General features: G+C 51.7%; 1 protein-coding gene across 1 annotated transcript; it reads right to left on the bottom strand.

Annotated features, from left to right (window-relative positions):
- Positions 1-1,445: 1,445 nt before the first annotated feature.
- LOC107298424 (olfactory receptor 52K1-like) lies at positions 1,446-2,582 on the bottom strand. The gene has a single exon (XM_015827804.1). The coding sequence runs from the start codon at positions 2,580-2,582 to the stop codon at positions 1,446-1,448; it is 1,137 nt and encodes a 378-aa protein (XP_015683290.1).
- Positions 2,583-13,547: the final 10,965 nt, after the last annotated feature.

Raw genomic sequence — 13,547 nt, 5'->3', positions numbered from 1 at the left:
ATTCCGCTCGCTTGTGGCATCCACCGCATCCGAGGCAACGAAGCTCAGCTGGGCCCTTGTCCTGCCGATCTTTGGACCTCCTCCCAGCTGCTTGGTAAAGCTTGTCCAACTCTTCTTCAGGATCTTCTTCCGAATCCTCTCGCACGTCTTCCTTGTGGATGGTGGCGGTCTCTGGAGCGCTTCGATTAGGCCGCATGTTCTTGACCGCCTCACCTGCAGCTTCTTCTGCTGAAACCTCTTGCAGAGCATCTTGGAAAGAGACATCTTCCATGGCGAACAGCTTCTGCTGTAAGTCTCTGTTCCTCAGTCCGCACACAAAACGATCACGCAGTCTTTCCTCTAAGTCCTTGAAATCACATGGTTTAGCTGCTCTTCTCAAAGCTGCAATGTATTCTTTTGCTGATTCCCCAGCTCGCTGATCCCTCTGTTGAAATGTGTGCCTCCAAGCCATGACAGATTGCTTGGGCTGGAAGTGTTCCTTTAAAACTTTCTTCAGATCAGAGTATGACACAGTTTCCAGCGAGGCCGTGGCAATTAGGTTCTCGGCGATCTCAAAGGCGTCTTGCCCACAAACGCACAACATTGTGGCAGCCTTTAAGCCTTCCTCCCTTATCTGGTTTACGCGGAAGTAAGTCTCGACTCTTGCAACGTAAGATTCCCACTTCTCAGGGTGAGAGATGTCGAATTCCGCTAAACGCCCAACTTTCGCCATGATCGAGGATCAGGGTCTTCTTCAGCCACACGCACCCTCCAGCGATTTCGTACTGGCAGGATAAACGCTGACTTCCACGCCGTTTTCCTCTTCCGGACTTCTTTAGGTGAGTCTTCAAGCTTCCCTAGCTGTATAGACTGAATCCCACCTTCGTCGCCAGTGTTAAGTCCGGAGAATAATGGCTCTTGAGACGATGCATTTCTAACAAGTCTTTATTCTCTGCTTCCAATCTACGAACAACCCGAGCAGAGGCATGCAGGCCTCTATTTATACCTTCTGATTCCTGGGCAAATCCAACCAATTACAAGGCAGTCTTTTCCCACCTTGCGCATGCGCGCAAGGCCGGCACCACTCAGTCTGGTCCCGGGCAGCTTTTGCAAATGCTTGGGACTCTTGCAACGTCCCGAGCCTGCTTTTGCAGGCTCAGGACACAACACATTGGGTGGGCATGGCTGCAGTGGAAACAGCAGACTGGGTGGGACTAAAAAGTTCAATCAATCAATTCCAACTTTGCAAGGTCTTTTTTTTCCCACGAGAAGTTGAAACTGACTGATTGATTGAACCTTCTTTTTTTTTTGCACACAGTGGCAGAGGCCTAAAGCGAAAAGGTTTTATAAAACCCAGCTGAAGGCCTAGGACTGGGGTGATGGCGCGTGTGCCCACAGAGAGGGTTCTGAGTGCCACCTCTGGCACCTGTGCCATAGGTTCGCCACCACTGGAATAGGCAGTTCCTTTACAAGGTTGCCTTTCGTAAGAGCTGCTGGTGATGGAAGAGATGGAGAGCCCTCTCTCGGATCCGCTTTGTCTGCACCCCATAAATAATGGGGTTCATCATTGGTGGGAAGAGCAGGTAGAAGTTAGCCAAGAGGATGTGGATGTAGGCGGGAACATGGTGGCCAAACCTGTGTATGACGGAGGAGAGAACCACAGGGACGTAGAAGACCAAGATGGCGCACATGTGGGAGAGGCAGGTGCCGAAGGCTTTGTGTTGTTCCTCCTTGGTGGCCAAGCTCAAGACGGCTCTGAGGATCTTGGCGTAGGACAGTAGGATGAAGCCCAAGTCAAGGCCAACAATCAGGAGAGCCACGAAGATCCCGTAGAGGTTATTGAAGCGGGTGTCGGAGCAAGCCAGCCTCACCAGGGCCATGTGCTCGCAGTAGCAGTGGGCAATAGTGAAGGAGTGGCAGTAGGACAGTCTCCCAAGCAGGAAAGGGAGGGGCAGCATCAGGGCGACTGCTCTCATCAAGGCCACCAGCCCGGCTTTGGCCACCAAGGAATGGGTCAGGATGCTGTGGTACCTCAGAGGGTGGCAAATGGCCACGTATCGGTCGAAGGACATGGCCAAGAGCACCGCAGACTCCATGATGGAAAAAGAATGCAGGAAAAACATCTGCACCAGGCAGCCAGCCAACCCAATCTCCCCAGCCTTGAACCAGAAGACGGCCAGGGTTTTGGGCGTGGTGGTGAGGGACAACACCAGGTCGATGGAGGACAGCATGGAGAGAAGGAAGAACATGGGATTGTGGAGACTCTGGTCCGTCTTGATCACGTAGAGGAGGGAGCAGTTGCCCAGAAGGGAGATGACAAACACGGAGCAGAAGGGGATGGAGATCCAGCGGTGAGCGTGTTCCAGTCCAGGAATCCCAGACAGGAAGAAAACAAGGGGTTCCAGGCTGGTGTGGTTGTGTGCCAATCTATTGTAAGATCCACTGGAGAGTTGCCTCATTTCCAGATATTTCTCGGTGGGCTTTTCTTGTGCAAACACCACGTAGCTGAGGGTGGAACCGGTTCTTCCTTCCCTCCTGGCCTCGGAAGCAGAAACGCTGCCAGCAAAACAGAAGGTTAGCCCAACATTCATCTTCTCTGGCATTCTGTCTCTAACTCACCAGCATCCTTCGTGAATTTGTTTCTAAGTTTGATCCACCAAGCAGAAATTACAAGGATTTGGGGTTTCAAGAATCCTGTTCTTCCATCCTGTCAGGTAGCAAAATATTCTCCACGTAGAAGGTTAACCCCCCCCACATACACACACACACACAAATCCCCCAAAAAATCTAAAACAAACAAACAAACAAAACTTTCCTGCAACTTTCTTCAGTTCCGGATCTCTTATTCTTTTCTGACCCAGCCATTTGGCCCATTGGTTGCGGACCTGATAAGAACTTGATCGCCAAATTTGAAAGACTCTTACCTTTACAAACCAGCTTCTCTGTCCGTTTGAAAACATGAACCAACCAGTAATTCAGGCAAAGCAAAACACATTTCACATTTCAAAACACGTTAAGGAGGGGGATGGGGTGTCGTGTCTTTTTATAGGGTACAGAAACAAATGATGCATATCCTCGGCGTAGGTGATGTATCAGAAAGCAAGGGTCAAACAATAAAAGGCATTGATTTTATGTGGGATTTGAACAATAGAAAACATGGATTCTAGATAACGTTCCACAAGGGACAAATATATTTTAATAATATATTATATCATTAAAATTCCAAGTAAGATTTCCCAATGTCTGCCACCTCAGCTATCTGTCGATGGGACACCCCACGCAGGGTCTTGGCTTGCCATGCGCCCTTCCCCTCTTCGGTCTTCCTCCCGTGTCTTCTGCTGCTGCCTCAACAGCTCATCTTTGGGTGCTAATCTTGCTGATGCACTCCTGGACGCCCCAGGTTTTTTGGACACTCACCGGGCCCTGACCTCCCCTCTTTCCAGCTGGTGTACAGTCTCTAGGTCTTGGACCTGAGGTGGAAACTTCCCTGGATTGTGAAGAGCTTCCAGGTCTTCATATCTGCAGCCTCCAGGTCCACCTCTAGCCCTCTACCGCCGGGGCATCGGATGATTGGCAGGGCATACATGCTTCACTTGTTCTTCTTCTTCTCTTTTCAAAAGCTGTCACTTTGGTTTCAGGTGATTGAATCAGTTTAGTATCAAGTGGTTCTCCTAATTTATTAGCCAAACATTTTCTGAAGTAAATCCAGTGCAGTTGCGTTGCCTCTAGTCATCTTTTCCTCCTCTACATTCTCAACTTTTTGTTGGTGGTCATTATAATATTGTAATCCAAAAAGGAAAGTGTGTCTCCAACCAACAAAGAGTTTTCCTATGCTCTGGCTGGGGTCAACTTTGAGGGCGCCCAGCTACCCTATTCTTTGGAGGGCTGGTTTCCTTTGACTACAAACCCTTCCCAACACGATTGCTTTCTCCAGTGATCCGTCTACTAGGCATAAGCAAATAAAAGATTGGACTTGATTGCGTTTCACTGCCTCGTCTCTGGGCTTCCCCTGACAATTTGGCTCAGCTTGACTCATAAAATTCAGGCTGTCCACCGACTCAAAACACCTGGAAAATGTGTCGAGCAGCTTCAGCCAAGGCGTCTGTGTCTTATGCCATTCTGGCTCTCCTTTCCTCTAGCTGCTGTACCTGGATGCTTAAACTGTCCCATTTCTAGACAGTCGTCTGTCCCCTTTTTAATTATTGATTTTTCTTTAAAACAACAAGAACCAAGTAAGAGATGGTCTGGTTTCAAGGTCAAGGTAGGAGACCGGGGTTGGTTTCTCCCACCTCCCCAGCGAGGGGAGTTCCCTGGATGATGTGGGGCCAGTCAATGCCTCCCACCCTGACCTCCTTCACAGGGGGCTTGCTGTGGGGAAAGCGAGGAGAGACTGCCTGCCTTAAGGTAGAGGTGAAGGATAGGTTATAAAGCAAAATTTAAAACTGCCCCTTTTACTTTGTCAAAAAAAATTCCTCCCTGTGAAGCATGAAATATATTTACGAAATGCAGCCCCCCCAGATCACGTACCTGCAGATGATGCTCAACTGCTCTCCTTAACTGAACCCAAGCTGAATCTGGAAGGAAAGCGCCACTCGCAGCCTCACCGCTCAGGCTGATGAGGGCTTGGCTGAGGCCAGCCAGGAACTGATGGAGTCTGTTTAGACAAAAGCTTTTTCCCCCATGGAGCTCAACCAGACTCCAGCAGAGCGGGGAGACACACCATCGCCTGCCACAGTGGGACTCCATTTGCTCCCCTGGAACCACCAAGGGAACCCAGAATTGCCAGCAGGTCTCCCTGGGGTCTCCTGTCCCTTCCTCTCCCCACCCCTGGCTCCTCCAGGGGAAATGACATCTGCCCAGCAGGAGCATGCCGTGTTGATCGGGAGATGCTGCAAAGCGGTCCCCTATCTGAGGGTTGTGTAATGTTCCCAGACCTGAAAAAAGTCTCCCCAAGCTTCTCATTTTGTCCCTGGTCACAGAGAGACTTCGTAGCATCAAAGCTCAGTATCTCCAGGCTGTAAAGATAGGAAAACTACAGGGGCTCCTGCAGCGTTTAAGGGGAAAGAGAATTATGAACGTCTTATGCCAGTTCCTTGCGAAAACATACTTCCCACTTTAGATAGATAGATAGATAGATAGATAGATAGATAGATAGATAGATAGATAGATAGATAGATAGATAGATAGATAGATAGATAGATAGATAGATAGATAGATAGATAGGTAGGTAGGTAGGTAGGTAGGTAGGTGGGTGGATGGATGGATGGATGGATGGATGGATGGATGGATGGATGGATGGATGGATGGATGGATGGATGGATGGATGGATTAGATAGGAGAGAGATAGAATAGATAGATAGATGATAGATGGATGGATGATGGTGCCCAAAAGGTTGGGGACCTCTGATGTATCGGATGGAAAGGAATCTTTGTAGCTTTGGTGCTCTCTGAGCTGGGTGGTTTTCTTGCAGACGTTTCACCAGCTCAGAGGATCCCACATTGCTGTACTGTGCTGAGCATAGGACCACCCTTGAAGACCACCCAGAAGCTACAACTGCAGGGCGTCCTCAGCTTAGGACCACAAGTGAGCCCAAAATTTCCGTTGCTAAGCAAAACCCTTGTTAAGTGAGTTTTGCCCCTCTTTACAACCTTTCTTGCACAGATGTTAAGTGAATCACAACAGCTATTAAGTTAGCAACATGGTTAATTGAATCCGGCTTCCCCCACTGACTTTGCTTGTTGGAAGGTCACAAAAGAGGATCATGTGACCCCAGGACGCTGCGACCATCGTAAGTAGGAGTCAGCTGCCAAGCGTCTGAATTTTGATCATGTGATTAAGGGAACGCAGTAGTGGTTATAAGCGTGAAAAATAGTCATAATTTTGAATGGTCACTAAATGAACTGTTGTAAGTTGAGAACTGCCTGTAATTAGCTAATTTCTCCACCTGGGGGCGCTTTTTTAACCTGCTCGTGTTGGGCTCTGTGTCTCCGGACCTTTGCCTGGACATTCTTGACCAGGGCTTAAGCAAAAGGCCACCGTCCCTTCTTCCAGGAATGGCCCCACAGACACAGTCGCAAAGCCACAATCGGCCAGCCGGACTCACACTCCCTATGAGCAAAGTGTTTGCATCCCGCCTCTTTCAGTGTCCAGGTGGGCCTTTGCCACAGACGGCTGGTCCCAACCATGGCTCCATCAAGCCAGAGCATCAACCAGGTGATCCAGACGGACCAGCCCTGGTTGAGGCTCCTGCAGGGCTCGCTTGCAAAAGCCCCTTAAAAGCTGACCAATCAGCTCGCAGGCCAGGCCGCCAGGTGTGAAGGTGGCCAGTTGATGGTTATTTTTCAAATCTCAACTCCAAACAGAATCAAAGCCATGGTTTGTGATGTCACGGGCTCCTCCTAACCTCATTGGCTAGAGGTTGCCATGGCAAACGTCAAACATTCCAGCATCGGTCGCTTTTCTGGACCGCAGCGCTTGGAGGCTCTGCTCAAAGTCCCTGGAGAGCGACCGGACTGGACGGCTGGCACTGAGGGCGGCGCAAGGATCTCCCTCATTTGGGCATCCGGGTTACAGCTGAGTCTGCAGGGCCAACAACCCAAAGATTGGGAGCAAAGAGGTGCTTCTCAAGAGGAACGGACAGTTCCCCTCCACACCTGTGACCAAATCTCCCCACCCTCCAGGTCAAAGGTACATGTGTCCGGCTGGTGGGGATGCGGGCTAAAAAAAGAATAACAGAATAACAGAGTTGGAAGGGACCTTCGAGATCTTCTAGTCCAACCCCTATTCAAGCAGGAGACCCTGTACCACTTCAGATAAGTGGCTGTCCAGTCTCTTCTTTAAAATTTCCAAAGTTACAACTTCTGGAGGCAAGTCGTTCCACTGATTTAATTGTCCTCACTGTCAGGAAGTTTCTCCTTAGTTCCAGGTTGCTTCTCTCCTTGATGAGTTTCCATCCGTTGCTTCTTGTCCTGCCTTCTTTAGGCGCCTTGGAGAGTAGGTGGACCCCCCCTCTTCTTCTTTGGGGCAGCCCCTCAGATATTGGAACACTAACTACCTACTTATAGGTAATCGTTGACTTACAACCATTTGCTCAATCATCCAGGTCACGGTTGTCCTAAAGGTCCTTTTCCAAGAGGCAACTGGACTTTCCTGGTGTTTTTCTTTGAAAACATTTCACTTCTCATCCCAGAAGCTTCTTCAGTTCTAACCGACTTCCTTTCGTCACCATTCAGCCAGAACTGAAGAAGCTTCTGAGATGAGAAGCAAGATGTTTTCAAAGGAAAAAAAAACAAGAAAGTCCAATTGTCTTTTTGAAAAATAATCTTTGGGGCATCAAGTGGTCAGTGTAGATCTCCTCCTCCTGCAGGAGACCACTCTGCAGATGTGTCGGTGGGTTCCTAACTCCCACGTTCTCTCATGCTAGCCGAAGATGGTGGATTCCAAAACTTTAGGGAAGAGCCAGACTGGAGAAGGGCAGCAAAATCCCCCCCCCTTAACTGAGCAGAGGATGTGACTGTGTCTCTCCATTTTTCAAACAGGACAACATGGTGGGAGAAATGCAGGTGATGTCCCTGGACGAAGTCTTAGCCACCAACAAGGTTCTCCGCCTGCAGGTGGAGGAACTGCAAAAGACCTTAGCCAGCTCTGAATCTCAGAACCAGGAGTTGCTCAAAGAGAAGCAACTCATGAAAGAGCAGCAGAAAGTTCTCCAAGAGATAGTGGATCACCACAAGAACACCATGGAACGCCTGCACAAATCTCTGGAGGACATCACCAGAAGGTTGGACCACACCAACACGGAGATCCATCAGTCAGAACTTCAGAAGAAGTATCTGATGAAGCACAGTGGAGAACTCGGTGAGGAGATGCACGAGGTCACCAGCCAAGTGGCCTCCTTCAAGGACGGCGAGGACGCCTCCGAGAATGACCTTGAAGAGATGCACGACCTAGTATCAGCAGCTGAAAAGGTCATCCGGAGTATGGAGGATGACCTGGCTGAGACGGAGCACGACTTCCTCCTGGAGAAAAGCCACTCCAGCCAACTGAAGGGAAACGTCATCGCTCTTCAGAGGCTCAGAGAAACCAGGAGGAACCGGGTCAAAGACCTGCAGGAGGAGCAGGAGCTCTGTCTGCAGCAGGCCGTGTTCTTGAAGGTGGCCCAGGAAGACCACATGCCGAAGGGCTGGCTGCTCCCGGAAATAGCGGAGGCCAAGCTGAGGGGGGTGGCCAGAAGCAGCTCAAAGACCAGGAAGGTTCTGGACTGGTGGTGGCTGGCAGCCAAAATCCTCTTCATGCTGTTCTTTGGCTGCTTTCTCTTCCTTGGACTGGTCTTGGCCTACACCCGTTTCTGCAATCCATACTTCATTGCCGAAACGCTCCTGGCAGTCCTCAGCCACCAGCACCTGGAGGAACTTACCTGCACTTTCTCCCCGTACCTGGAGTTCAGAAGTGATGGCCTCCTACCCTTTTGAGAAACAAAATTCATCCCTCCCTCCCTTTGACCAGCTACCTAGTATGCCTGGTGACAGGTGAACCCTACCCTCACCAGGTGAACCACCAGCCTTGCCCCCACTTTAGGGACCACCACAAGACCATCGGTGGTAAGACTGGAGGCTGAGCTGTGGGTCTGAGGGCCCCAGAGCGCTGAGAAGCGCCGGAGTGAGGCTGAGGAGCAGAGAAGCCCCAGGGCTCCCAGCCGAGGCCCAGGGTGGTGGCAACGACTGCAAGGGTGGCGAGGCTGGTGGTGGTGAGACTGGAGTGCCAGGGTGAGGCCGAGGGGCAGCAGTGAAGAGGTGGAGGGCCTGTCCCTGGTGAGGGCAGAGACTCCAGCTGGAACAGGAGCCGAGAGCCGGAACTGGGCAGCTGAAGGAGCCGAGCATCCTGCAGGAGAGGAGGAGAGACGAGAGCAGCTCGAAGCCAAAGGAGGAGCCGAATGGAGCCCAGCAGGGGCCTTGGGGCAGCGGAGACCCCTGGAGGCAGCGAGGCTGGTGGAGGTGGAGGCCAGGGCTGGAGGGCAGGGCTGGGCCGAGGGTCTCGGAGGCTGGCCGAAGTTCCTGCTCCTCCAGAGCCTGGTGTGGGCAGAAACTGGAGGGTGAGGCCGGGGCCCAGAGAGCCCCACTGGAGCTTCAGACTGACACCTCTAGTGTTGGAGCACCCACAACTTCTAGAGGCAACTTCTGTTCCACTGATTAATTGTTCTAACTGTCAGGAAATTCCTCCTTAGTTCTAGGTTGCTTCTCTCCTTGGTCAGTTTCCATCTGTTGCTTCTTGTCCTGCCTTCAGGCGCTTTGCAGAATAGCTTGACTGCCTCTTCTTTGGGGCAGCCCCTGAGATACTGGAAGACTGCTATCATGTTCCCCCTCGTCCTTCTTTTCATTAAATTGTTGTTGTTGTTAGTTGCAAAGTCGTGTCCGACCCATCGTGACCCCATGGATAATGTTCCTCCAGGCCTTCCTGTCCTCTACCATCTTCTGAAGTCCAATTAAGCTCACGCCTACTGCTTCAGGGACTCCATCCAGCCCCCTCATCCTCTGTCGTCCCCTTCTTCTCTTGCCCTCCATCTTTCCCAGCATCAGGCTCTTCTCCAGGGAGTCCTTCCTTCTCATTAGGTGGCCAAAGTCCTTGAGTTCCAACTTCAGGATCTGGCCTTCTAAAGAGCAGTCAGGGCTGATCTCCTCTAGGACTGACCGGTTGGATCGCCTTGCAGTCCAGGGGACTCGCAGGAGTCTTCTCCAGCACCAGAGTTCAAAGGCTTCCATTCTTTGGCGCTCAGCCTTTCTTAGGGTCCCGCTTTCACAGCCACACATTGCAACTGGGAAAACCATGGCCTTGACTCTACACACTTTTGTTGGCAGGGTGATGTCTCTGCTTTTTAGTATGCTGTCTAGATTTGCCATGGCTTTCCTCCCCAGGAGCAAGCGTCTTCTAATTTCTTGGCTGCAGTCCCCATCTGTGGTGATCTTGGAGCCCAGGAAGATAAAATCTGTCACTACCTCCATTTCTTCCCCATCTATTTGCCAGGAATTGAGAGGGCCGGATGCCGTGATCTGGGTTTTCTTAGGCATACCCAATTCCTGCAACGTTCTTCGTATGTTTTAGCCTCCAGTCTCCCAATCATCTTTGTTGCTCTTCTAGACGAGGACAGGGATACATTAGATCTTGTTTAGTTCCTGGAGAAAATCTCTTCTCAGCTTTGATGGGTGCTCTGAGTCTTCCTCAACAGGGCAACTCAAAGAGGCAGCGCAAGACACGGGAATGGTGGAGAGGCCCAGAGAATCTCCATGAGTCAGACTAAATGGATACTATCATCTTCATCCCCATCATCCCCATCATCCTCTTAGGGAACCTAAGACTACCATGCCTTCTGTGGAGCAAGTCCTGGGCCCAACTCCAGTCTGCAGTGCCAGTGGGGCTCTCCGGGCCCGGGCCTCACCCTCCACTTGTTGCCCACACAAGGCTCTGGAGGAGCAGGAGCTTCGGCCCAGCCCTGCCATCCAGGCCTGAAGGATGATGGGCGACATGATAGCAGTCTTCCAGTATTTCAGGGGCTGCCCCAAAGAAGAGGGGGGGTCCACCTATTCTCCAAGGCGCCTGAAGGCAGGAGAAGAAGCAACGGATGGAAACTGACCAAGGAGAGAAGCAACCTAGAACTAAGGAGGAATTTCCTGACAGTGAGAACAATTAATCAGTGGAACAGAAGTTGCCTCCAGAAGTTATGGGTGGTCGAACACTAGAGGTGTCAGTCTGAAGCTCCAGTGGGGCTCTCTGGGCCCCGGCCTCACCCTCCAGTTTCTGCCCACACCAGGCTCTGGAGGAGCAGGAGCTTCGGCCAGCCTCCAAGACCCTCGGCCCAGCCCTGCCCTCCAGCCCTGCCCTCCACCTCCACCAGCCTCGCTGCCTCCAGGGGTCTCCGCTGCCCCAAGGCCCCTGCTGGGCTCCATTCGGCTCCCCCTTTGGCTTTGAGCTGCTCTCGTCTCTCCTCCTCTCCTGCAGGATGCTCGGCTCCTTCGGCTGCCCAGTTCTGGCTCTCGGCTCCTGTTCCGGCCGGAGTCTCTGCCCTCACCGGGGCCGGGCCCTCCGTCTCATCGCCGCTGCCCCTCGGCCTCACCCTGGCACTCCAAAGCTTTGAGCGCAGCCTCCGGTCTCACCATCATCAGCCTCACCACCCTTGCGGTCGTTGCCACCATGCTGCGCCTCGGCTGGGAGTCCTGGGGCTTCTCTGCTCCTCAGCCTCACTCAGCACTCTTTGTCCCTGATGCTCTGGGGCTGTGGGGCTTCCGCCTCAGCCTCCGGTCTCACCAACAAAGAAGTGGGGTTCAGCTGACTCACCTGGCACACCAGGTAGCCAGCCCCCCTCCCCACCACATCCCCCTCTCCCCCCCCCCCCATCCTCAATCCTCTCCTGTCTGGGACTCTCACCTGCCCACCGCCTGTTCCACCTGCCTTTTGGGAGGAAAGGGGACGTGGAGAAAGATGGCTTCCCAGTGCGAGGCCTCCCCCTCCCCTGTGGTAAGGCGCGTGCTGAGTCAGGGGGCTCCTCTCGGCCCTGCACCCACCCAGGTCCTGCCCTAAAGCTGAGGGCAGACGAAGAGAGCCTGGGGGTCTGGATCTCTTTGGGGGGGTCCTCAGACGACAGCAGTCAGCAGAGTCTTCCAGGCATCCCAACGGCAGGGAGGCTCCCAGACATTCCCAGGCGTTAACAGGAAGGGAGTCAGCCTCAACTCATCCAGTCTCTGTCCAGCCTCCACTTCCAGCTCCTGGCCTAGTTTCTGCTGAGCTGCCCGTGACTTTGCACCCATCACCGCAACAGGGCAGAGTCTGAGCATGAGGAGCCCTTGTGCCCTCGGCCGTCCACCCGGCTCCCCACAGAGAGAGTCTTGAGAGACGTTATGCCCTCTTGTGCCCCATTTTCCGGCTGCCAGATAGACACGGAGACCCAAACGAGGGGTGGCGGAAAGGTCCCCAAGCAGCATGAGGCTAAATAACCTGCACAGCAGGCCCCAGACCCCACCCCAATTAGATAAAGAATGGGGGGGCTTCTCCTAACCCAGGGGTAGGCCATCTTGGCTCTTTTATGACTGGTGGACTTCAACTCCCAGAATTCCTGAGCCAGCCATGCTGAGGGGAAAGGGAGAGGTTTCCAAGCTGAGCCAAGCTGGCTCAGGAATTCTGGGAGTTGAAGTCCAGGAGTCATAAAAGAGCCAAGGTTGCCTACCCCTGTCCTAACCCTTTGAAAAGAAGGCTGAGTTCAGTCCACGGTCTTCTGGGAGAGGGAAACCTCTGGGTGGCCAATCCTAGAAACCATGGAGGGGCCAACTTCAACCCACGTCTTCTTGAGGAAGGACCGTTCATACTAAAACATGGACTTCCTAGGGGCAACGTTGGATGAGAAACTCAGATGCCTTCGTACCACAACTGAGATCCTGCTTTTCAGTGCATGCATTCACAGCCCTAACCCGCAACTGGAAGACCATGTGAACGAGGTCTTGGTACAATTCCCTGGTTTTGAAAGTTTGAGGAGCCCCTGCCTGGATGCCCTCTTCAGCACACCGGCTCTCAGGCTCCAGGGCCACAGCTTCTGCTGAGGGGAGCCAGACTGACCACCTTCTCCCGCTGAGACCCGGCAGACCTGGGGCAGCTTGTCCTCCCCAGCCCCCCCCCCTAAAACAGCCGCCTTCCAGGCCAGGAACCCAGAGCAGGCAGCAAGGCGGGCAACCTGGACAGCCACAGCCGGTCCCTTGTTCAAAAGTTACCCCAGAAGGTCCCACCGAGGCATTTCGGAAAACAGGACCCGGGGTTGCCCCCCCCCCAAAAAATGTACGTTCGTGCACATATTTTAATCATTTAAGAACAAGGTATTCAAAGCGGAATTACACATTAGTTTTAAATGATTCCCTGATTGCATATTTATCCTTTCGCTGTTGGATCTCTCTCGGATTGCGCATAAAAAGCCATGTAAAATTCTAAAAACTGAAAAAAGAAAACCTGAAATTCTGTAAAGCCTTAAGCTCTAGCTTGTTTGGTTTGTATCTAAGTCCAGCACTGTTTTTATGTCGTGGAGTTTTTATGCATTGTGATGCTACAGAAAGATAAAATGTCTGGTTCTTTTATTTATATAAATTTGTCCGACTTTTGAGTCATTTGTGACATGTTTTCCATTTTTCCATTTCCATTTTTCTGCTGTTATGTTTTGTTTCTTGTTAAGATGTAAATAGCTGTATATTTTTTGTAGTTTTCGATATATTTTTCTCTTCCTGGGTTATTATTTTTATTGTTGTTGGTGTTATTTAAATAAATCACAGCTGTCTGTTCTTTAGCTTGTGTTGGCCTTCATTCGCACGGAGTTGTTTTTTTCCAAAAATCTGGGATGTTATAATGCAGCGGCATAATCTAAACATGCAGATCCAAGCAGGGGGGTTCTTTTGCAGGTGACAGGTGGAAACTTTTGACAGTTTTCTAAGTGCCACCCAAGAGCTTTTAGTATGGCACCCAATGTGCTGATAACCACATAGGGAGGGAGGGAGGGAGGGAGGGAAGGAAGGAAGGAAGGAAGGAAGGAAGGAAGGAA

The sequence above is a fragment of the Protobothrops mucrosquamatus genome, unplaced genomic scaffold, assembly GCF_001527695.2.
Source record: "Protobothrops mucrosquamatus isolate PMUCROS unplaced genomic scaffold, P.Mucros_1.0 scaffold3960, whole genome shotgun sequence".
Taxonomy (NCBI): domain Eukaryota; kingdom Metazoa; phylum Chordata; class Lepidosauria; order Squamata; family Viperidae; genus Protobothrops; species Protobothrops mucrosquamatus.
The sequence above is the reverse complement of the archived record's forward strand: the minus strand, read 5'-3'. Positions and strand labels throughout refer to the sequence as shown.

What these genes read in the sequence shown, in the direction of transcription:
- LOC107298424 (XM_015827804.1), bottom strand. Translation starts at nt 2,582, where the DNA reads ATGCCAGAGAAGATGAATGTTGGGCTAACCTTCTGTTTTGCTGGCAGC.